The sequence below is a fragment of the Haliotis rufescens genome, unplaced genomic scaffold (assembly GCF_023055435.1).
Source record: "Haliotis rufescens isolate VD_foot unplaced genomic scaffold, xgHalRufe1.0.p SCAF_3, whole genome shotgun sequence".
Classification (NCBI taxonomy): Eukaryota; Metazoa; Mollusca; class Gastropoda; order Lepetellida; family Haliotidae; genus Haliotis; species Haliotis rufescens.
Window position 1 is genome coordinate 24564530 of NW_025964001.1, and position 26701 is coordinate 24591230.

General features: G+C 39.6%; 1 protein-coding gene across 4 annotated transcripts in view; it reads right to left on the reverse strand.

The window, feature by feature from the left end:
- Positions 1–1447: 1447 nt before the first annotated feature.
- Positions 1448–26701, reverse strand: part of LOC124144482 — a 77160-nt gene continuing 51906 nt past the window's right edge. For all 4 annotated transcript variants that reach the window (XM_046513899.2, XM_046513917.2, XM_046513926.2 and 1 more), the window contains 3 exons: positions 21400–21779; positions 6077–6203; positions 1448–3603 (listed from right to left, as the gene is read on the reverse strand). In XM_046513899.2, the coding sequence (XP_046369855.1) occupies positions 2959–3603; positions 6077–6203; positions 21400–21779 (1152 nt within the window). In that variant the 3' untranslated portion in view covers positions 1448–2958. The remainder of the gene's footprint in view (positions 3604–6076; positions 6204–21399; positions 21780–26701) is intronic.

The following is a 26701-nucleotide window of genomic DNA, read 5'->3' on the forward strand; positions in this document are numbered from 1 at the left end:
ATCACTTGCATACCGTTTACATTGCCGATGTAGACTTCACGCTGAGTACAGAACGGCACAGGTTTACAACAGTTTTCATTTAAATTCTGTCCCTTTAAATCAGTAATCAGCCAATGATAAACTGACGAACAAATGCTCGGCGGTGATCCTTAACTGTCAGTGTGTGCTCATAGATTGGTCCAGGTCTCTTTGTAACACCATATTTCTGTTTATACAGAGCTGAAATCTAAACCGATGAATACAGTCCTTCTGTTTTCGTCAATATCCGTAGTTTGGTGATGAGGATACATCTAAATACCTCAAAGATGAAGATGATGCTTCTTACTTATCTTGGGCGGTCGGGTAGCCTAGTGGTTAAAGCGTTCGCTCGTCACGCCGAAGACCCGGGTTCGAATCCCGACATGGGTACAATGTGTGAAGCCCATTTCTAGTGTCCACGCCGTGATATTGCTGGAATATTGCTAAAAGCGGCGTAAAACCAGACTCACTCACTCACTCTTACTTATCTTTGTTTCTTCTTTATCCACAAACTAAGTGCTATGCCAGCTATATGAGGGCGGCCTGTAGATAATCGAGTCTGGGTCAGACAAACCAGTAACTGATATTATGAGCAATGTCTCATGTCGTCGAGGTACAAGGATACGCAATCAATCATGTCACCGAGCCTGACCAACCGATCCATTTAGTCGAGTATTACAAGCATAGATTACTGGAGACCAGTAGTCACCCGGCATCCCCAGGGGGATCTGTATGTCTGAGAAGGACCTCTTCCCTTGTTGAACCTTGAGACTGATTTTGGTCCTCGGAACGGACCATTCCTTTGGCATGTCATGCGAAGTAAATGAAACGCTTCTCTGTCCATAAAGTATAGCAATCAGGCCTAAAATGATCTTCCTTCAGTGGCCTCAAACGAGGATGTAACGTGTTCAAATATCTATTACGATAACAGATGAAATTCGTCAAAAAATAGATTTTTGTCGGTAAATGGATTTGGCGTTATCAAGCTTTCAAACTAAACGTAATCATCCCATCCAATATGTGTGATTGCAAATTCTAGCTCTCAAATGAATCGATCCCTTGGTTACAGTTTCCGTTTCTGAAATGACGAAAAACAAAATACAAATAATTCAAGCTTCCTGCGAAGCCGTTACGCGTGTAGTGCTTGATTGTCATTATAGCTGATGTCCTTCTCCTCAACCGGACAGAGTAATATCATGCCACCCACTGGAGATTTGACATCACGCCTTGATCATTTGAACGAAAAAAATTGAGGCTGAAATCACAGCTCATATTCAAAAAGGCGGCATGACATTTGAGAAGTTACCATGACATCCCTGTCATGCCTGGTGTGTCTCTTTCCGATTTTTTTTTCTAAAAAAACCAACACATTTATGAGAATTTTGACACTGATGTGAACCGTCCATGGAATTCGACAAACGAAGGGAACTGCTGTTATATATCCGAGATATGTTTATTCTCTATGTCCCCTCAACAAACATTGATTGTCATGACAATGTGTTGTTATGTACAGTGATATTTACATCATGTTTATACATCCACACAGTTTGGGCTCACAAACATTACAACAAAGAAACCCATCTGCACCAATATCCTTGCACTTACAACATGATTCATGAACGTATGAAACATACAAAACAATGTTTCAGTGGAACGAGAAGTACATTTTGAATTCTTCAAAACGAGTGACATAGTCATACCACCGTTGTATATGTCAATATCCAATATTTCTAACAAAGATACATAGATGCTTAAGCTTGTAATCAGGAAAATTAAATTTGTACACGATTGATTCTACTAAATGGAGATAAGAATTGGGAATGGGGGGCTTAGCGGCAAATGTAAACATATGTACAAGTATTGGTCAGCAGAGACAGCTTTTTAACGATAGCCTCCCCCAAATAGCACGGTTTGATATGGCTGCAGCGTCACATGCATAGTTTAAATGTAGGGATAAAGCCAAATCCCCAATCCTAATAACCATTTGTACGTTTCAGTTCTTCATTCAAAATATACTTCATCGCTCCTTGAACTATTCAACATCCTCGATCTTCTAATCGATAACAGAACAGACTTGCGAGTTTTCCGTAAAAAACGTTAACAGGGTCAGATTTCGAGTTGGATCATCTGCAGTTGGTACTCAATATTTACTAATATTTCAACGTATCGAACAAATCTTACGAAACAATATTAGTTCAAGTTGTTCTCATATTGGGCAAAACAGTTACTAGTATATGTAATAAATATATCTAAACTTTGTTATCATGGTCCGATTCTTGACCAGATTTTGTCATTCATAATTGTCCGAGCAGAACTGTGTTTTGTAACACATAGAAATATTTAAGATTCTCTAGCACTTCTTTATAAAAAGCAACATCAACCGAGGCAACATATTTTAAAACATCACCAATTCCTTCCTACTCCTGTACAATTCGTGTTGTTTACGCAGGAATCTGAAGTTATGCAAGTAGAAAAAAAAGCACAGTTTTCCGGAGATTATTGCAGTACTTGACAATACTGAACACCACCGTGTGGGTCGTTAAACACAAAAGTTGAATAAACCAAGATAGGAACGTTCACTTTCTACCATCGGAGACATGAATATCCATGAAGTTGTTCAAGATGAAACGTAATCATTCCAAACACAAACATGTCCCGAAGGTTCCAGGCAAGAGTTGCTTGATAGTCAGTATAATACTGTGGATATTCTGGAATACACCTGTTATTCAACAGTGCAATACAAAAGCACGTGCGTGCACCACTGACTGAAGGTATTGCATGTAGTACGTGCAGACATGACTCACACACTCGCACGTGCGCGCACAGAAAGACAATGGTGTACAATAAATTGTTTGGGATGATATCGGGGCACACATACACATACAAGTACCCTGTCACCTTAACCGTCCTGCACTCATCAGCCAAACCATCGTTCAAAAGTTATCTGTAAGTGAGTTCCGGGGGACAGAAATAGTGTGGATGCAAGGCAGGAATCTGTCTCCTCTGAGACCCTTCTCTGTAGCTGTGTCTGCTGTCGTGGGAGGAGGTACCAGATCCTGGACGCCGTCGAGATCGCTGCCCTCCTCGAGCCTCCCTTCTCGACATACTGGAATCATCTATATCAAAGCTTTCCTGAGGGCTACCGTATGGAATGTCTCTCTCATGACGACTATCATGGCGTCCATCGTGTCGATGGAAGTGCCGGATCGGCAGGGTTGTCTGTGTGCCTCGGTCACTGTATATCCCATCGGAGCTGTACCCTTGCGAATTGTAGCCGTGCTCCTGACATTCGCAGTAAGCGGAAACGTCTCTAGAATGTCTGGACAGACGGTCATCACGGATAGAGTCCGAGTCTTCTATGTACTCGTATATAGGAGATTTATCACTGTTGCTCTGGCTAGCAGTGGACGGTGTGTAATCTCCTTCCAGTTTGCGATAGTTTGTGAAGGTGTTGCTGACGGGAAGGCCCATCTCTGGGCGCACCTGCCCGTACGGACGTTCCCCTGGAGGTAAGGGAGGGTACGGCTGTTGAAACTGGTCCCCATTCAAAACTCGGGTCTCCATTCTACTCCCACGGAGTGTTGTCTGAAAAAGAACATACGGATACCTTTAAAAACACAATCAATAAGATGGCTTTGACATATATTTGTGATTCATATGCCCTACTTCATAATGGTAAAAGCTTTCTCCAACTTTGCAGGTTTCTCAACCACGAGATTGAACAAGCCGAAATAACCATAGCGACGTTCGTTATTCATCATTTTCGTTTAGAAAATTGACGATATTAATCAATCAATATGACAAAAATGGGATGCAAACATTACTCTATTATGCCTTGAGATTCTCATTTTGGAACATGCTCCAGTAACCAAATTTACGAATCTTTCCCCGCAGTAATTAGGTCCGAGTTTATAACCTTAGGATATTATAGTTATGAGGCAATATGAAACAGCCTTTCAAATGTTCATCTCAATAAACCTGTATGAAACCGTGATTTACAAATCCAAATCCCCCGCTGACTGTAAATGTCAATAAACGTTACGAGATGACAGTTGTGTGTTTACATTGCTTCAATCAATCAAACTAGCATTGAACGTTTAATGGGAGATGCGGACAAGTATCTAATCTGTTTACATTTCCTTCTTGAAGACATTGTACGGTTATTTTATTATGTGATTGCAAGGCTGGGGGAAAGATTATGACTGTCTTCAAGTAACAAAGAAAAGCTGTGAAGGAAATGATTCATTCAAGAATTTGCTTAATTAATTGATGGATGGACAATGAGACCCACGATGAATCATTTAGCTGTGGGTTATCTGTCAATGGTAGCTTTGTCCCTTATCATAATTAACCATTTAAACGTCAAACTCATTTGTATTGAACATGTATGGTTTTGGTTAGCGCAAATGAAGATTTGTTTATAGGGCATGTTATGTGAATGACAATGATGTGAGATTTTACATTGGGTGCGAGGAATCCAATGAAAATTTAATCATTTGACATTCGGAGCTATCAAGTCGATGGAAATAATCGTTTATGCTCAATAAAGAATATCTGGGCTCAGCCTTTTCTGGAAAAATAGCCAATTAGGTCTCAATGGACCAGGGGACAAATTTTGTAACATAAATCAAACTTGGCCAACATATACACCATGACCAACATTACTATCTCTATGGAACCGTTTTAACGGTATAAATATTTATACATATTAGATACCTTTTTATATATTTACATTCTGATATACCAGCAACCTACAAAATCAATAGAGGTTGAAACGACAGCCAACTGTTAATATAACGTCATTATTACTTACATGTCCACATTAATTGCAAGAGAAGATCATCTTAAATAGTATTGATACATCGTACCGGTAAGGGTCGTAATGGCAAGTTGCTAATGCAAGAGCGCCAATGCACTTGATATTTCAGTTCATAAGGGGTTAACAATGTCTTCTGTCTGATTAGCACCGAGGATCAAGTAATTAATAGGATTGATCTCTTTTTCTCTTTGGAACAGACAACTCCTAAAACGTACTGTTTAAAAGAGGGGCGTGAAATGCATATCAGTAATCGAGTTTAGCGTACGACCTTGACAAATAACTAAAGCCATGTAGGGATAGTTATAATTCGATGAAATATCTCTACTCGGAGTCTTGCGTGTGTGGTTCAACGCCGCTAAAAACTGTATTTCAGTTATTTCACGGCGTGTCAGATCAGTGAGGGATAAAAGCAAGAGCACCAAGTTTTAAGACTGTGGGATACCCACAAGACGGGTATGGTGCTGATAAAACAAAGATCATAATCAGGGCGATTCTGTGGTTCGTATCCACGATCAGCGGATCCTGACATGATAAAGGGATGTAACTCTACAACGCCTTTGGCCACTGGGAAATGCGTGCCACTCGCCATCCACCACCCACCACGGGTAAGACAGAGGCTCACTACGCCATAGTTACGATAGAACAAACATGCCAACTTGGGCTGAAAGTGTACCAGTTTGTATCTCGTGTGATAGTGTAATGTTGTAGAGTTTTTCCTCTTTCGATTTGTTTTGCTTCCTTTATCGTTTAACCGGTAGCACGCCAGTTGTATTAGATTTTGAACATCCCTCAAGGTTTAACAGTTGTAATTCTATTTTATATAAAGCATATGTGTGCTGATTCACGGAGATGTCCCATGAATAAATACCAGCCCATCTTACAATTTATTCTGTGCATTGACAGTTATTTTAGAGCTAACGATAACAAATAGCACAATTATTCTCGGTTATGTGCATTCTTAGTCAGTGACGAAGACCATGCACTTTGACGAGTGTTAATATCGTTGTTTACTGAAGAGCAAATTAGATTTTCAATATGACTGCAGAATATTTAATGTAAATTTCACGTTTTGTCGACATACGACAGCTCTTTGGCCATTCTCCATCAACGTTAATTCCCTACACGCCGACAGATTACGTCACGGAAAATGGCTGGCACGAAATTTATTTGTGCCAGATATAACGTCTATATCAACTAAAAGAGTCATTCAGACAATGCGCTTCTGAGCAATTAGCTCACCTCTACTTGTCGCGGCACAACGGGTGCCGAGGCGTAGTGACAACTCGTGTAATATCGGCTATCTCCGGGATTTAGCGCCGTCTGGTGGCTTGGACTTGAGGGAGATCGAGGTTTCTCTTTTTGTTTTCTGAAATAAACAAAACATGTTTGAGAATCATACCCATAACATTGCAACATCTGATAAATTCTTTTCTGGATGACACAAATCTCATATAGTCATGGAACTATGGCCTTTTGTTATATACATATATGGTTTAAGGAATCCATTTAGTGATTCCCAAAGGCTGGCAGATCTAAAGTAATACGTGAGCTCGCCACGTCACAGTGTTATTCCCACTTTGCACACGGCACCAGTGTTACAACAACCTCTACAACGTCTTGATCGAACGTACACAGCAAAACAACGTCTCACTGGTTTAAAACAGTTCAATAATTAAAGCCTTGTTCTATAGCTACCTTGAAGTAATTTGAGGCGTGATAATAATGCCTAACGTCATAACGTAACACTTTCGATGTAAACGCTATAATTTTCCTCCTCTTTCGCGTGTAGTTGTTAAGATTTCCTTTCGACAGTGGACCTTTCTGGCAAACGTGTCGTCATGTTTCCGAAGGAATTCGAATTCAAATCACCGTTACTTCAAACTGAACCTACTCTGTTGTATTTCTGTTTGATTTGCGTTTAAGAAAAGCGCGTGTAACGTCCATCCCATGTACTCATTTTGAAATTAAAACCAATGAAAACATGAACACGCAGCCACCGCATGGCTAATTCTTTCACCACTCGACATCACTTCAAAAGGGTTTCAACGAATGTCAGAACATGACAGTATCTCATAAAGCTTAACCCCAGCATTACCGCAACATCCCTTCAAGATGCCAGCAACTGCTGTAGTCTACCGTTGGACTTGAGTTCTTACTAACGAGGTAGGAGTGTAGGTGGGAACAGTTATTCCTCGTTAGAGGGCCGAACAGGTGATCATTAGGTCGCTAACGACGGTTTTTATCACACCAAGGATTCCGTGCAGTGAATTATCGCTAATTTAGACAGAGGGTGTACCAAATTCAGCTCATAAAGACGACGAACCCTTAGAGTGAAACGGACGACAATTCATCATGCACATCTTGCATCCAGGAAGTGTACTGTAAGATGCATTTTAGGGGTTGAACCAGATGTGACTGCATCTGTTTTCGTGTAAGCCAGATTCGTTTGTCAGTTACTTAACGCCACACATGGCGCTATTCAAGCTATATGGCGGCTGTCTGTAAGTAATCGAGTCTGGGCCAAACTAGTGATTGATATTATGAGACACGTTCCACGCCGTCGGCGTATGATGAGCACTCCTGACGTGACCACTCGAAGCATTCAGTCACCCCTCACGACCAGCACAGGTTGCTTGGGAAATATTCTGACCCTGAATCTCCACTTGGTAAGCCAGAAGAGCGTCACAATAGTCTATCCAGTGCCATATGTTCATTTGGAAACGGGTGTAATATGAGTGAAACCGGCATATTGAAGGGAAAGTAAAATCATCACAGCAACTCAGCAGATGTTTATACTTTAGTGAACATTTAATCACAAATGCTTGACCGAAATACAATTTGAAAATCGAAAATAGCGTATTAAGGACGATAAACAACTAAACGTTAGATAGTCGCCTAAACGAAAATCCCCTACCTGGAGGTTAAAACGGGTTCCCGCTGTGACGCGCTGCGCAATTTTAACGACTCAGATCATCGGGCCGACGCCCAGTATGCCTGTTTCAACCTTGGATTGTTTTATACATGTCTTTGTCTGTCTACTCATCCATTTGATTACTGTGTCCACAACTTATGTCACCTTAGTAACAACACTGGAGATGCTTTCAGTAGTGTACTCAGGAGATTAATCCCTGACGGGCATTTATGGTGTCGAGGGCCGAGGGCAGCTGATGTTTTATTACCAAAACAGGAAGTTAGGAATTAAACGCTAGTTTCCGATTGTTAATTGTTAGTTTAATCATTCACAATGTCCAGATCAAAGGTCGTTTCACACATCGAACAATGTATGCAATGTCGTTATTTTTGTAGGATTAACAGAAATAGCAGACGCAGTATATATGTATTACGGCTGAGAATCACAAGATGGACAAACGCAGCCAATGAAAACAGTTGTCATCGCTGCGCTGGTCGCTTTAGACGACGCCCTAAAATAGTTTTTTTTAATAAAAAAACGATGACTGAGCGTGTGATTTCAGCACTTTCACTTGGACATTTAAATACATTCAACACATATTATGATTTTCCCTCTCTCGGAATTTGGCTAAATGTTTCTAGGAAAATTTATATTGGTATCCAAACCGTAAACATTTGTTTCACTTTACTTGTCCGCTAAGCGTTTTGAACTAAATGGGTATGGTGTAAGGTACAAAGTGAGAGTTGACGGAACAGATAGCATTATTCCCAAGAATATAGATACAGAGGGCGCCGCAAAGAATAGGTTTGTATTGTACCCCACTAGGAATCGTACTCGCGCCATCGGAATCACGAAGGTTTTCATAAGTGAGCTAAGCAAGAAAGGTAACGCGATGACAGGGTAAGGAGGGTTAGATGGCTTTGGAAACATCTTACAAACACAGGGGGTATAGGACATTGAAGTTTTATTTATGATCGTACATCTAATGAACCATTAACGTTTCTTCTGTCACTGACATACATACATTCAATCTCCTTAAAATCAGATACAAGTTCTCGCTACCGCAGAGGACATCCCAGTACAGGTCACGTCAGAAAAACCTTTCACAAACTATGACCGACAGGAAGTCTATATTAGCCACTCAGAAAGCAGCTTTCTTGAGCTTTGCGGTACCAGTTTCAAACTGGCGATTTCCATTCCAGACTATGCTTTTTAAATCAGTCATACAGTCCGTAACAGTTGTTTTGTGTTAATCTTTAGGGGTTGCATGGATAGAAAACATATTCCGCTAACAGTAACATAACAATCTGAATATTTCATTTTTCATTTATTTATTACGTGTTTGTATCGTTATCTATCGTGTAGTGATCATGAACGTCGATACTATTTAATTTCGTTTATCCGACATACTCGTTAATCCGACATAACCATATGCAACCAACTATGTCGGATTAACGGGACTTGACTGTATATAAACAGTTCGAGGATATATAAATTCACATGCATTACCATCACAGATATTCCTCAGTGAGCTGTCAACACCGATGTGGCGTTAAATGTTAACTCACTCACTCATTACTCAACACCCATTAAGATGAAGCACGTGTTGTAGGCAGAAACAGACCTTTTGACAGTTTTCCGTGGTATAGATGTATCTTATTACAAGGAAGCTTCCAGGGAAATATTAACATAAGCGAATGTGTCACTTTTATATAGCGGAATTTCCAAGCCCATAAGCAGATTTCGGCGGCTTGGGAATTCCTAATGCTCCATTAACACGACAGTTTGTATGCAGAGCCGCGGTGACATCAAATTTAGGATTCACTTGTGTCTAATAAAATACGAAAGAGGCCACACAAGAGCTGAGAAGAAAGATTAAAACGAATGGAGATCGAATTAAAATATCTCTCCTGCAGATTTTCCAAAATGATGTAATGTATTATTATGGTCCTTTCGGCAAGACATGGATTATATTTATTAGTCTTAAGAGGCAAAATTATGACCAGGACAGGGTGTGAATTTCCAAAAGCATTAAGAATTTAATGAGTTCTTGTTACCAGCTTAGAAGTATTTTGCATTTTACTCGGCTTAACAACAAAGGGACGATTCACTTCAAATGCAAGAGGGTGATCTGGAGTGCACATTTAATGGTTTATATTGCGTTGACAATTCTTCTCTAAGAGAGGCAAAGTCGTTGTATTGAAGCTCACGTTAAACCTCTGGTGAAACCGAAACTTCTTCAAGAGGAAGCAGTGGAAATGTATCCTGCGTGGAGAACCTCATCGCATATAGAGCACGGATACTCCAAATTTAGGAGGCATGGTTGGCGAATAAAAACCTAACAAGCGCTATACAGGAACTGCAAACGTTGAGATTTATTGCAAAAAGCGAGGCCGCTCTTTTCCGCTACGATGTCCTCCAAGCTGGGGCATGACAGATTTATTGCAAGAACGTCCAACGCAACACTTAGCTATTTTCTCACAGTGAACCCGAGCGGAAATATTACGCCAAGAGGCAACGTCTCTTAGTTCTAACATGGATGTCATTACTGCATAGACCATGTATATTGCACAGCGGTTGTCGCCGTGTCACTAACCGAGCAGAAGCTGAATGGGCTATAGCGTTGTCGATAGCAGGCACCAGTGAAAGATACATGATTCTGATGGACAAATTTCAATGGAGTTTAATTTGGGTAGTGACATATACATGAGTTAATGGCAAATAACGTGCATAAAAGCATCCGAGGGTAATTATTCTATTACCAGACCGTGTGTATAGCGGGAACGTTTGTGATGTGTCAGGAAAGGCTTAGATGCTTGGCTTGTCCATTATTTGCTTCGATATACAGCGGGCGAGAGGAAAACGTTGATGAAAGAACTGATATATCCACATGGGGTTACATGAAACTAATATAAATACTTCAAAGACCTGCATTAATGGTCAAACTTTATTGGCAGTGTTATCACAAATTGTCTGTATTGAACCATAACAGTACATGGTTAATGTACAGATGGCTAAGCCCAGAAGCTGTTTGTTCTGTATGTCATACATACGAGACGTCCTTTCTTGGATTGGGGCTTTTATGTAATTATGTTTCAAATATAGAACGACTAAACAAACAAATAGAGTTTAATGAGAACACAAATACAGAGTTGTGGCACTTAGCCGTGATTATGATAAATGGTTCGATAATGACCCCGATTATAATCCTTGGCGTGTCACCACAATGTCCATGCTCGCTTCACCAAAGTGGAAAACATGTACATTCTGCTTTCCTCACAAACTAAGCGGACGCGTCATTATACACCAGAAATACTGTTCAAACCGACGTTACACGCTACTCACTCACAGTCTGTCATAGTCATAGTCATTCCTCGTTCTTTTTTTTTGATCACGATTACAATGTATACGTTACATTGCATCAGCGAGTGAGTGAGTGAGTTGGACTTAACACCGCTTTGAACAGTATTCCAGTTTTATCACGGCGTGTCAGCTAAACATAGGTCGAAAGCCCGAAGTGAGTTCTTAGAGCACGGGTATGGTGCTGACAAACCTAGAAACATAATAGGGCCGAAGTAAACTAACCGATTTGGGTAGCGGGTAAGTCAGAGATGACCAGAACCCAGTTTTCTCTACAACGACTACATTAACTCTTCAACTGACTGATCCATCGGAGAAAGCGTAAAATATCAACTTAAAGACTGTCAGCAAGTCTACGTAGCACGATGAAGTCATCTATGGTGAGGAGTAAGAACAAAGACTAACGAGCGTGTCGGGAGAGGTCTACAAATCATTGCCACTATTTTTGTTAACGTACTGCCAACGCTTTTAAGTCTATCGATGAACAAAACCCAAGCTATTCATCACTTGCAGTAGACAGACTTAGTTACTGATTTATCAAAGCCTCCCCTCGACGCACCGTGTCCTCTGGTACATCTGCCCAGCACCATCCATGTTTTCCCTACTCCCAAATAGGCTTCCCCCTGACAGGGAAACTCAGGATTAAGTAGTGTATCGTACATTTCCCCTCCCGTGGCAACTACTTGATCAATTGTAATGTTTTGCCATGGTCTATAGGGGTTTACACTCGTTATAAATGGAACAGGGAGAGTTAGCACGTGTATTGATTTCAACAAGCACAATGGCACTATTCTCGGGTAAATTTAAGTGAACTTTGATTAATAGAATGTACTTAACACCTTTCATCATGACTTAACTACTTCCTGGTGTAAAACATAAATATGAGCACATCGATGTAATTTCTTGTTAGATAATAATAGTAACGGTGTTCCTGGATATAAACTATGTCGTTGCCATGATGCCTTAAATAGTGTATTGTTTTTCAAGACCTGTCTATTTCAAATCAGAATTAAGAATACATATAACTCCTGATGGAGCAACTAAAACTGTATGACTGGGCACAACTATTTCCTGACAGAAATATTTGGAATTTTCTGAGCGGTAATATGAATTCCCTTGATACTGTGTGCAATTATTGCAATCCCATAAAATCCATTCAGATTGGTATGCTGGTTTGGAATACTTTTACTTGTTTGCCCGCCTTGTGCCACTTACTATCACGTTATCAATGTTGATACTTGTCAATTTCCATAAATGCCAGCAGAATCAATACCGATTTGTGTATTTCGCGTTGCGACGTCTCCACGGAGATTCGAATAACGTAACGCAACATAAACTTGCAATGAGGTACAGTACAGAGCAAATGTAAGCGACATTTCCACAACGTTAATGGACTGTATGCAGAGTGTGGATAATGAATCAACCGGAGTCTCCGTGGGGAGTCGGATGACAACTGGTGATAGCAATCTGAAATACCGGGCAGGGCAGTGTGACATATGATCAGTCATTATCTGTTGATGTTGAGATATGATCATACATATTTGACTTGGGTCGTCGTGAACATGAAGGGACTGTCACAATAATGATAACGAATAGGGAGCTTATGTAACTCGACACTTTGATAGTCATGTGGCCGTTGTGATGGAGTTTGAAGGGATATCTAAAGTTGTGTGCATTGTAGTTCCATTTTATGATGATTCTAAAGTGATACAGACAATATCCATGTATATCACTGGAATGGTATTCAGCATCTGGCATCAAACTTCATAAATAGCCTCAATCCCATCTTGAAATGACAATGTTCATCTAAGGAGTAGAATTCGGAAATATACTTTTCATCAGTATCAGAAACAAGTGAAACAAAGCTGGTTTAATTATTGACCTTAATCAATTACTTGGAGTGCTGTGTTTGTTTGTTTGATGTTTTACGCCGCACTCTGCGATATACCAGCTACATGACGGCGGTCTGTTAATAATCGAGTCTGAACCAGATAATCCACTGATTGACATCATGAGCATCGATCTCGGGGGATATGTGGGTGGGATGGGGTAAAGTGATGATAAACATTCGTTTGCGTCTTACATGACTACTGTACACTATCATAACGCTCTGAATACATCTGAGTGGGTTCATTTTGAATTACATACGTCGTGTTATGTTGAAATAATTCTCGCATTTCATCCGCTATTCGCATGTTATTAATTACGCCCAAATGTTCATCTGAGAGCAATACCTATGTGATCCTTTGAGATAACCGGATCAAAATTATCAGAGTACCCCGGACCGGCACTTCGTTTGTACTTAGTCTACCAATAATCAAGTGTCGACACTCGTCGAATACTACACTAACAGCAACGACTAGCTAGACTCATTGGGTGCATGTTGTATTATGCCACGGCAACATCCAAGCTATATCGATGTACTGTCTGCAATGAAGCCTGGGCCAGGCAAGACGGTCGGGTAGCCTAGTGGTTAAAGCGTTCGCTCGCCACGCCGAAGACCCTGGTTCGATTCCCAACATGGGTACAATGTGTGAAGCCCATTTCTAGTGTTCATCGCCGTGATATTGCTGGAATATTGCTAAAAGAGGCGTAAAACAATACACACTCACTCACTGGGCTAGGCAAACAAGTACAACTGGTTGATCGCATGAGCAGCGAGCCAAGTCATAGCGATGTGCTCACACAAGACCAGCCAGGTCTTACATGGTATAACAATCCGTTCCAGTTACATCCTCTCTTAAGACCAGCATTGGATATACGATATCTATTCTAGCCCATCCATGGATAATCAAAACTCTAGCGCACAAGTAACTATTCTTGAATTGAAACTAATCAAATTTGGACGATTGAATAAAAAACACCTGAGACAGCTATCTTTATCTTCTACGCTGTTCTCTCGGATAAATGGTCTTGCAAGGCCAGGCATAATTGATGACCTTCTTTTCCTGCGTCACCATAAAAGTACTTTCTCTATTTAACGACAAGAAAACAAATGTCACTCTATTTTAGCGTGTAAACGGTTTATAATGTCGTGAAAAGCAATCAAGCTATGCCTCTGAAAAACACATCTGTTCTTCAATTCCATCCTTATAAATAACACAACGTGACACCCTTTGTCTTCGAGATTTACTCCAGTTACGAAAAGCAACAGGAAATTGCAAGAGCTGTCGATCTAGCTCAATGAACAACGCTACCCACACAGACAGAAAAACAAATAAACAGAGCAGAACAACAGACCAGGCCAGTGCACAAGGCATAATAAACTGAGTATCGTGGATGTCTGGGAGAGTTATATTTGCTATGGTCTTGGCCACATGGCTCTTGCTACAATCTCTCTGGGGAACATTACCCGGCTTGGATAACGAGCATGACGTAAGAAAAACAGTTAGCGTCAAGCAGTAACCCTGCCTTACACCTACATGCCCGGGCTGGTGCTAACTGCTGTTTTATGGCCATCTGTGAGCCGATGTAGGAGACGGATAGAGCAGCATGACGATTACATGCCACTGTGGAACATAGGTAGCATTAAAGAAACACTTCCCTTTTGCCATCAAGAGGATTCAAGAGCAGAATGGGCACCCAGTGCATTATGCATATCGTGAGTATAGACTTTTGAGAGTCGGCCAGATAAAATCCCACAACGTCATTGTTACAGAACTTTGTGAGTCTGCTCACTGACGATGCCATGATGTATAAGTATCGGTTCATGACTACGTATACCCTACATGCAGTGACACACAGACGGTGTCTCAGTCGCACACATGACACTAATCACACCAGCGTATGGAGCTGAGCAAGAAGGGGCAACACAATGCTCGGCGATGGTGACAATAAAAAAAATATGTGTACTTGTGACCATGAGAAAAGACCAACACTCGTTACAATGGCAGACTGATTGTGGGAATGTGTACGCGACACCCGGTGTGTCTGGTCCAGACTCGATCATCAACAATTCGCGGTCGTGATATAGATGTAGTACTGCTGCTCATTCACTAGTAGTTTAAATATTATGTGTTCGATACTAAACGGCTATCAGCTATTGATTAAATATTCATCGGATGTTTGACAAAGTAACAAATTAACTATGAGTAATCTGTTAGGTTTGTTACATCAACAATACAAATTAAATTCCAAGCAAATTAAACACAAGAGATAGGAAATATCAGGTTTATCATCATACTAATGTAATAAAATACTTCTAATATCTTATCACTGGTTTCCCTATGTGTTTATGTTTCATCAATTTCCAAGAAGTGGCCCTTTAATCCACACAACATGTTGGTGAATGTCAGGACCGCTCAGATGACATTTGTTTGTGTTAACAAATATTAACTGTATAGCAAGAACAGTGCCTTGTGGCCGCTATGTTCGTAATATTGATAAGACGTGACAACACGAGTACACCTTTATCAGTCAAATCTGATACGTCTAATCTGTGTATTTCCCACGCACGCCAAGTAACTATCCAGGGCTACCCAACACTCCAGTGACATTTTATCAGACTTCTAACACAGTTTCCCACCTTTCCCATCCCTCCTCGCCACAAACCTCCAGACCCCCACAATACAACAATAAACCCCCATCCGTGTTTCAAGTATGCAAGGAAACCCTGTCTGTTCCCCGTTACCCGCAACCCTGCTGATTATTTGACAATTGTGCAAGTGTTTCGTGTATACAACGCCTGACAGCTGGCTGGATCTTGTTTGTAGAATTTGAAATTTTGCCATTTCGAGGGATCTGTTTCTTTAACGATACAATCGTAGTTGGGCGTCGCATTCTTATGAGGTCAAGATGGAGATAAGAAATGAGCACAATGGAGTGGAAACAAGAAGTTGCATCGCTTTGTCTGATAAACCTTCAGTATATATAAGTACCAAGGCTACACAGTGTTGTGTGCCTGGCTACGTGAAGACTGCTACACTTTAGTACTAACCGTGAAATATGGCATTTATTCATTTTTAATAAACACCAAAGTGATCCTTCGTGCTTATAGATCAAATGACGAACTGCAAATCTGGTATAAGGTTGTAGACAGCGTATGGGTATTTCTTGTGTTGATAATTTTCTATAAAAAAAATAAATCTTTTTAAAAACTAACCGAAACTGAATAATTTATACAAAGACAGAGAATTGAGATAATATAGTCACGCAGAGCTTCACCATTAATGCGGTTTAATGTTGAATATATTCATGCTCAAACGAGTCAGTTTAGAGAATAAATTGGGTCATAAAGATGTCGTGTTGTTCAAAGATATAAAATATGCATGCACCAGGGAGTATAACTCAACACAAGAATCAGCTGTTTGGTGCAAGGAAGACAAAAGCACATAAATAGCACACCCTATTTCGGCTCCATGAGGCGGATTATGTGGAGATAATAATATTGTTATATTGCTGTAAGGTTGTTTGGCGTCACTGACATGAAACCTAGCGCAAGTATATGGCAATGTGTAATAGAAAAATAATGGCATATGCCTGTTTAAGATATTCCCTGTTACAGATAGCATCTATGTTGTATGGTTTTCTCGTCAATTGGTGTTTCCAAAAGATGTGCAACGATGCAGAAAATTGGCGCAATTTGTTTTTATTTGTTTAATGTAGCGCAAGTATGTAACACAATGCACATAAACCTTGAAATTAGGTTCCATTTTATGCCGTCAGTAGACCTGCCTCTTAAAGTCACGTTACTGACAACTGCAATTCATCTTCGCCACAGATTCATGTCAAAGTAAAAATGTTTACGTTGCTTGTTTTTAACGACTAAAAGTAACTTGCGGTTTGTTTTCTCTGGTCACACTGAAGTCAACATCTATGACATTAAGAAGACATTGGTGGTTTATTTGATCTGGTTTTACAGAATTCCAAATTGATGAACATTATACGCGCTATATTTACTCTGGATGTAACGAAGACCACATGAATGACATTTACAAGTAATTCGTAGATTATTTATTCGAGACCTATTGAAAGCAAGGATACGTTTAGACATTCGACATTCCATAACTCGCTATTCGTATGGTAAACTTGAATTTCATTGTATCATAAATATCCTACTTTGATATACCCGAAGCTTGAAGACTAGAAATGGGGCCAGTGTTAAACTGTTTTAATGATTGGGGTTGCGTAATGTCTGTCGCGATTCAGAAATAGTCCGTGTATAGTGAAGACCATACAGTGCTTTGCTTCACAAACATCGATTATTGAGCACAGATGCAAAGGCCAACATTGAATGGACACTTATTTCTTGACACTCATGGCATAACTATGCAAAGATCGAAAGTGAACGACAATACAACATTTTGTAAATGACTCCAGCAGTTGTAGCTCTCGTAGAGGGACGTCAAGGTGTTTTGCCAAGGAAGACAGGCGGTTCAATAAACCATTATAGAGAAAAGCTTGGCGTACCATCCCGTGCCTTCAGACAGAGATGCAACATGGCTGTAGATGATCTTCTGTGAGGCTGTTTTGTCACAGACAATTTAACGCAATTCCAAGCGAAATGACAGCTATGTGCCCTCAAACCCTGTGAGCTCTTTATTTTACATTTCTGAAGCATTTCCCTGTCAAAACAATTACTGGAGTGAGCGAGAGACTGGCGAGTGAGCCAGGCTATATAGAGTTACACTTACCGAGGCAACTGACTAGTAATTGGAGGACAACCATACTCTGCTCACTTTATTATTCGATTACGGTCTGATTTATTGAGTATTCCATGTGGAAAATAGCATATAACTTGTCCCGAATCAGATAATTAAACAATGTGAGATGGCTACAAATTAGGTTGGGGTTTCGCGTATATTGGTTGCGTGACCTAATTGAATTTTTTATATATTGATACAAATGGCATATCATTTAATACCTTTATCAATCAAAGTTTGCTTGTCCTATTTCGTAATGATAGAATCTTATGATATATTATACTTTGTAGATGGCATGGTACAGAGGAAGAATAATAGTGAATGCATCGGGTATCGGGATATATTGTATATTTGGTAATGATTCAAAACTCAATTGAAATCAAAAGCAACTGATACGAGGGGTTACTGTATACTGCGGTTGCACGTGTACACGTGTATGTGTGTTAAGCTCATTTATGGATTCACGTTTTGTGATTGACAAATATTCTTTGCTAAAGGCATTAAGGTTATGATGACTCTGAAGATCATATTAATGTGGTCAACTTGCCATTTGACCCAATGGAATCCGTCTCGTAGATTATTCTCTGGTGTTGACCTCTTCAATTTACCATACAAATGTCATATTTAGCTAAAACATGCAATTGTAATCAAACTTAAGTCATTGGATGTTACCTTACTTTCACTTATATTCTCGAAGTAACATTTTTGTATTCCTTAATACCCCTGTGTAATGTGTATGACGATTTATGGTGGAGATTGTCAATACCAGCATTGGGATATATGTAATAAGCATCTCTTCCATCGATCTACTGTATGGCAACTCTAGAAAAACGATATCAATACGTATAAATTAATCTTTGCCTTCCTTCTATAGATCGCATTTGAGAAGGAACTACCAATAACCGTGTATGTTTTGATGAGACCATAGTGCGTAGAGTAGACAGCAACATATAAAACTACTGATTACAAATCAAAGTCTGGGGATGCTCTAAATGGAAACCGCAAACACGAAAGTATGAAACTTTACTCCCATGACTACCTAGAACAGTTTCTATTCTGTATATCAGTAATGAATTGCGTCTGGGAATACCATATACGTGAAAGTGGGAATTGTGGCATCACAGAAGAATTTTTGAGGAATACATTATTTGATTATCTCATTGGACACGGTGTTCATATTGGATGTCCCGCTCTCTTCCATCATACAACATCAATATCCAATTTATCACAGTCGACAACGTGTACTTTTGCTTCATAACCCTCTTCACAGATCAAACAAGGGACCCGAGAGGACCCAGACTAAATTGCTGCACCAATATTTTCTCAACGATGATGTCCGTCTAGAGGTGATTGTGTGAACATCTCAAGAGACTAGTGTCCATTCATTTAGAACAAAGCAGCTTTATACTGGACCGTGGTCAACTGGTTAGAGTTAAACCAATCTGACCAGACAGTCATCAAACCAGATGCAGCAAGTCGAGGCCATACATGGGTGGAAAAAGCTAATTTAAGTACATTGTGTGAAATATTTCGTGACATGTTTGGAGTGTGTTTCAGCCTGGGGTAACTAGTGTCCATATAGTTTATTTAATTTGTGATAAGAGGGCAAACGTTTGCTCAACTTTAAGCTAGATACAATTAATGACAAAGCGAATAAGACGGTACTAAAGGGCCACCGAAACTGATGACGAAAGTTATGTAGTGGTAGTTTTGTGTGGGATAGCCAAAGAAGAGATAGGGATGAGGACACATTTTGTCCTTTTGTGGGTTAATAGGAATTGCACATTAGTAGAACTGGGGTAGGTTTGTTTGTTGGTGTGCATCTCTATCATTGCGGAAGGTGAATCATTTATGGTGCTGTTGATGTTTTGTAAAAACTGACACAGTTCGTGAGTTTGTTTCATAAATTCAAGCCCGTCATTACGATCGCTGCAAAAACCGATGAATTAATCACATAATGCTGAAAACGCGAGTAACAAGATGACACTTACTGAGATTTATTTCAGTACGCCATTAGCTTTGCAGAACATGCCACCTGCATGCGTCTGCTACTTTAACAGAACCGCGTGTCAAGTCAAAACCCATTAATCACAAATAAATAGTGCAATCATCCTAGGTTTGGGTTTATCAATATCCGATGTCTTCGTCATCCATTGTGATACCTGATGCGGACAAACTGCTAATAGCCCCTTATATACGTGCAGAAAGTTGTCGTCTGCGCTCCACACACGACCTTCACATTGAAACAGTGATCACATCTGAAGGCGACACTCATCATGGAGATTATCTTAATGATCATTATGACAAGAACAGCTTATAATAACTTCACCTTTGTCAGAACTGACTTTTACTAACCATAGTCTCAGGTATACTTTGAGAAATTATCTCAGTGATGAAGTGATGGTTCATGTGGTTCTTATTTCTTAATCTCGTTTAATGGCATCCCCAAGTGTGAAAGAATGGTCTAGATGAATACAGCAACGAGGTACCAGACGATATTAGTCAGATGGTCATGCAGTTGACATGTCTCATTTTACTATGTAGGTAAGTGCGAAACATGAGAGTAAGTGTGAAAACTGATCAAAAGTGCCCCAAAAACTGATCGTCGTGTATGTTTTTCAACTTTCAGCAATTCGGACGTTTTCGAGACAGAAGGGTTATTTCCCATGTTGTTTCTTGTAGGAAATTTGACAATTTTAACTTAACAGTAATCCATTATAATGGGGATAACTGTTGACTTGTTAATAATTGTTAATCGGTCCATCGCTGCAGTCACATATGTTGAGCATCTTGCCGTCTGCATGCCATAATAAATCAGAGCAGGTATCTCATTAGTCTAATGTTATTTTCATGTATGTAAAACTCACACCTCACACCTCGTCTAGTATTGAAATACCTGTTCACTATCATGTAATCTTTATTTCGAAAACTTTGTAAAAAGGTAGGTTGGTAACTATATCTTTAAGTAGCATTTAGAAGCTGTTGTATAAATGAAGGAATGTTTGACTGATGAGTTATCACTTGCTTGATAAATGTGCTAGCACCTGTACCGACACACCTTTCTGAAAGCTGAAAGAAACTGAAACCCTCTATTCAACTGGAAGTAAATTGTAGAAGTTTTTATGATTTCATTCTCCAAAAGAAGTTCAAATCCACGCTTGCCTACAGATAATCGGGTATTTTCTTACCAGTTTTAAACTACACATACTTGGAGGAATCCTTGAAGATAAAACCGGAAATGTAATTTTAAACAGCACTCCAGCTTTCGAAATATTTCTGTTTGTCTCTCATATGTGTGCAGTGTATTAATCACATGGGGGATTTCTAACTAAAATTAGAATGGCTACTGTGAATGTTCGTAGTGCCTCGATTGTGTTTATCGTCGCTCGTGCGAATACCATACATATTATCATATTATCCTTGAAATTATATATTACGTAATATATTTTCCATTGACTTTTAATATATAACAAAACGAGCCAGGGAAAAACTCGACTTGCCAAAGAATTGTACGCATTCTTTGGATTTCTTTGACTCGTTTGCTTCTCCAGGACTATATTATTTACAAGCCATCGTGGAATGATGCAGGTATTACCAATATATTAGATATGTGACATTATAATGCGATATCTATGAGTGTATATACTCACCGATGCAGAAAGAACATAATCCCACCCAATACTACGATGACGACCAACACACAGGCCAACACAATGATCACTTTACAAGGCGTGGCACAGATCTCTGTCTCTAGCCGTTCTCCCTGGTCAAGAAGAGGGGGTACATCGTCCTCTACTTCAATCCGACATTTGTCGACCATAAACAGCTTGACTCTTTCCCCAACATTCTCCCCCAAACATCCAGTCCAGTTGACTCGGTGCAGAAGTCCTGTGTTCCAGGGTGGGGGGCACGGAAACCCTTCCCAGAATCCCCGGAGCAAAGGGTCGAGGTACACTTCCGCCATTAGTAGGTCAAAGAAAGGTAGGATCCGTGAGGTAAGCATTAAGTTGGTCGAAAATCCTGTACCATGCTGAAATAGTGAAAGCCAAGATTTAGAAATGGTAAAGTAAAAAACGTTTTACATCCAAGAGGAAAAGGACAAAGCAATAACCTGCAAATATCATAATTGGTCTCGGAACATACAAACCAACCGTTAACCGTGTCAGCATCGGTTCAAACTTTTCTACCATTTTGGCCATCCGATCTCCATTCATACCAAGTTTCACATTAAACATTAGGACGTCATGCCTATTATTACAAGATTACTGCACTTACATTGCGACGAGCATGCACGGGTGTATGTGTGTTTGTTGTGTGGCTGCTTTTACTAGTCCGGGTTAATGCCGATTTTATAGTGCTAACCCACTGAGATATCATGCCGCAGTTTAACATGAATACCCCACCCAGACACTGTAAACTGACTCCGAGCCGACCAGTCCTTGTTTTAGCCCCTTTTTGCCGAGGGCCAAGCTGGGTAACAACAAGTACCATCTTTTCACGTCGTTGGGTATGAGACGGCCGGGTATCGAACCCCCGACCTTCCGCTCTCCGGGAGGATGCTCTACCACTAGACCACGATGGAGTCACTCACTACCATAAAGTTTGTAATGTGACTCTCTTTCCTTCACAATGTTATTAAACATAGTTATTCCTCATCCTTATCTGAAACATAATATATATCTGACCCTGAGCTAGAGGAAGCTAGGCTGAAACTGTAGCTCGTAATGTCGTCATCACGGTGTTGGCAACAGAGTAAAGTAATGTAATATTTCATGATAGTATTAATAAATAAACACATATCCCTGAAGAATATTATTGTGTATTCCCAAACACTAATCAATATAGTTTTAACTCGTATAAAGCCAGTTCACATTTCTGACTTCAGCTAAACTAAAGAACAACAGGATATTTTCAATAACTGATAAATAACACAAAAACATTAAGCACTCGTCTTACACTCCCCGGGTCATCATTATGGCAAAACAACGTATACCCGACCATGTTAATAGGTTGAAAAATATGTCTAGAAATAAGAAACCCCTCTGTTGAAGGTCTCCGGCTGTTTCTGTTTGATGAAACACCGCTAGTTAGGAGACATCCCATTTGCCAACAGAAAAACAAAAGTCCAATTAATCACTCGAAATGAATGTAAAAAAACATGTAAACGACTCATAACGGTTTAATGTTACAGGATCTTTGTCGTGTGTTTCAGCCCTCCTCCGTCCGTTAATTACTAGGGAGGAGAAACTGTGGTGCTCTATTTCGTTTCTGGAAAATGTCGCGTACATATAAATTCATAATCTTTTGATCAAATAGAACCCAATGGGCGGTGGCTAATGAAGGCTTACTGCAGATTTTAATGAGTGAAATCTCTCCGTTTGATCAATAAGGATATTTATGAGAAAGAAAATCTATAGTGTCTGCCTGTAATAATCAAGGAAAGGACTTCGGATCAGTTTTCTTTTTGAAAAAAATATCATTTAGTTAACGTGATATGTCGACGTTACGTAACTAAAAAATGACAAGAAACGTTGATTAATTATTTTTACATAAAAAGTCCAGTTTTATTTGAGTATTATATCAAAAGACAGGCTTGTCGAGGGAACAAAAGAATCCGCAGTACACAAACAATATAAACTGTAATATTATCCTGAACAAGTACATGAATTGACATCAGTGTGAAAGTCAATCCATCATAAATTTGGTTTATGTTTCTGAAAAGGCTTTTGAAAAATCTGAATGAAAACAGATCATTATAAATTTATAAACTTATGTTTGATCAATAGTGTTACATTTAAAAAGACAAATGACAAGTTATGCCATTGCAGATGGTAACATGTGGCAAACGAACGTTGACATTTTTATTGATAACAAATCTTGCCATTAACATTCTCCTGCGACTTCAAAATATTTTCCGAACGAAAACCTTTGACAACATTACAAGACATTGGGACATATGTCTCATATACAGGACGCATATCCCACCCAGGGCAGGAAGAATATTCGGTAAGTATGACTACCAAGTCCCAGGACCATGAGACAAGTGAGCCTATCGTCAGATTACTGACTGACCTTCCCAAGTGTCGTTTCTACTTCCGACATAACACACAACCTCTTCGTCTCGGGACATCGAGTGTTGAGTAACCTGCAATACCTTACATCACATTCCAGCTCGTTGGTGGCAAATACCCTCAATTAACCATCCTGTATGCTCCATTACGTGTGTGTTCGTGGTACTGTTACAGTGCAAATACTTGTAGCTTTCACATCAATCATTGCAGCTTCGGTTGTCAATCAAATGACACAGAATTGTGTTTGTTCAGCGAACTCTTCAAGTCGGATTTGCTATACATTACCTTGATGGGAACATTACAAACCTCCCTTGCCACGTTCGGGGCAACTAGAGAGCCCGTGAGCTATTTACAAGGGAGGGTCCTCTTCATGTTATTATTGTCATGGCACAAATCTTATGACAAATATTGGTGTAGAGATATCATATGGGACATCATTCTCCTGATGCTAGACGCAGTGTGGGCTGTTCAAGTATGGCCAGCTAACAGACTATACTGCGTGTTGGTGGACTCTCTATGCTGATTCCTAATCGTTTACATAACCGTTTAATAACAAGGGCAAGTGTTATGTACATCCTCGCTGTTGACATGTACGTTATCGGTATTAATGACATAAAAGAACCAGGTCCAGACTACAAACGCTTTAAAAGACCTGGAAATAATTTACATTCCCGAATTAGGGACTTGCTGCTGGGATTCTGAATTATTTTATTCATCAAACATAACAGAAGAACGTTTTCATTCCCAAATGAAGGAAAATTACATTTTTCCAGTATTTTATCAGACCCAAGGCGCCACCAAAAGAAGATTAAAAAAGGTCGATCCAATCGTCGCAACAAACACTACGCATGCACACGGAAGTGGGTGGATGTGCTATATAAACACCATAAGAGGATATTTTATTGTAGTATTAGGACACGCGAAAATAATAGTGAAAGAAAACCTAAGTAACTATTTATGTCAGTAGTGTTTCCGTTCTTTTTGAATACCTTCAGACTTAAAACAGTGATGATTGCGGGCAATATTTCAAATAATCTTGCATAGAAACTGACGTATAAACTAAAACAATCACTGAAAACATTCAGATCGTGACACACACTAATCGTTAAGTATCATAAATAACAATGAAGATCTGATTTACATTCTTATCATAGATGTTCACGTCATTAATTTAGAACAGTTTAAGTAAAATACTGGAAGAAACAGACATCAACTGATATGAATAGCTCGTCTTGTCTGACCAAGTTAGCATCACGATGATACAAATATTCCCCCGTTTATACTTGACCATAGTTATCACGAATCCCCATTAATACTCACGGTAACATTTGCATCAGCGTAACGCGGACTGACTGATACTTTTGAATAAACGATGCCTGATATTTACAAACCGTGTAGATGTTATCCGAAGTCGAACCCAGTGGGCGCAAAACATCGACAGTCTCCAACTCTCAAAATAATGAATCAATTCCAAGTGCGTGTGTTCAACTCTGATTGCAGGGAAAAAAGTCACGAGAAAAAGTTACAGATTTGAGTTGGGGAAAAAAGTCAAGAAGAAAAAGCCAAATTCGTCCAAAAGACTTTCAAATTGTTTAGTTCATTCAGTTTAGTATAATAATAACAATAGAAATCAATAAGTATAAAACTAGCACAAACATTTGTCAATTTCCAGTTTCACAAACTTACAGTACATGATACAACTAACAATTTCATTAGCACCGATTGTTTTCATGGAAGCCAACCTGTTGGAGACCTGATTATCCCAAATGTTAATCACGTTTACTCGAAACCAATTAGTCTTTAATCCCTTGTCTTTCATACCCATTTCAGTCTTTATTTCAGTGTTTTAAAGAGTTTTAATCTGATATTGTTTTCCCGCTTGATCTTTTTGTGACTTTTTTCCCGATCACCTTCAACTCCAAACAGCATAGCAACAGTTCTACTGTTTTGTCGATATGTGCAGCTAAGCGTGGACCAATGATTAAAACATGCGGTGTATTGAGTCCATGTAAATAACAGTTTGGGTTCCTAAAATTATCACTGTAAGCCGGAAATTGATGTTTGTCTTACCTATGTAGCATGTACACATAGAAATTACGTGCTAACAAACCGACAAAAGACACAATTACATGACGTACTCACGTTTATCCGTACCTGTTGTTGTATATAAACGTGTTTGTCACACCAGTCTGGCAGCAATGTAACCGCATGTGGAACTCCTACCAGACAAAGACAAGTTATCCAAGTGGGAAAACGTCGTCCCGCCCTAATTACGATTATCCATATCTCTCCTCAGTGACATGGGGTTTAATTACACCAGTATGAATTATACACGCCTAGTTTACACTTACGTGTAACAAGCTGAGTTTGTGTTTTTTGACCTATCGATTCTTAGTCTGGCAGGGGTCATGAGATATGCAGTACCCACTCAACTTCCAACTAACGCGATACGCACAGCCGCTTCAAACGAGTCCTTACCATCAAATATTAATGCACCTTTCAGATCTTAAGGATAAAACGCAATATGTTGGTTGTTACTCGTAAAGGCCTGGGGTTGCAATAAAGTCGGCCCCATTTATTGCTTATAATTAAACAAAGCCACTGTTCATTTAGCAGATAAAATGCTTGGATAATATTAGCACTAATCGGGTTTGGGTAGTGCAAATATTTTGGCTTCTCGTGTTAGTAGCTTGAAGAGCCAAGAAAACCAATATGTGGTCTATGAACACTTATTGACAGACGATTATTAGATTATTAATTATGCTCAATCTCAATCCAATATAGTTATTATAACATCAGATATCAAGGTATATAATAACCGTTTTAAAGTAACGATAAGTGCGATATTAATATCGAGACGTTTATCATTAAAAGTGAGTAG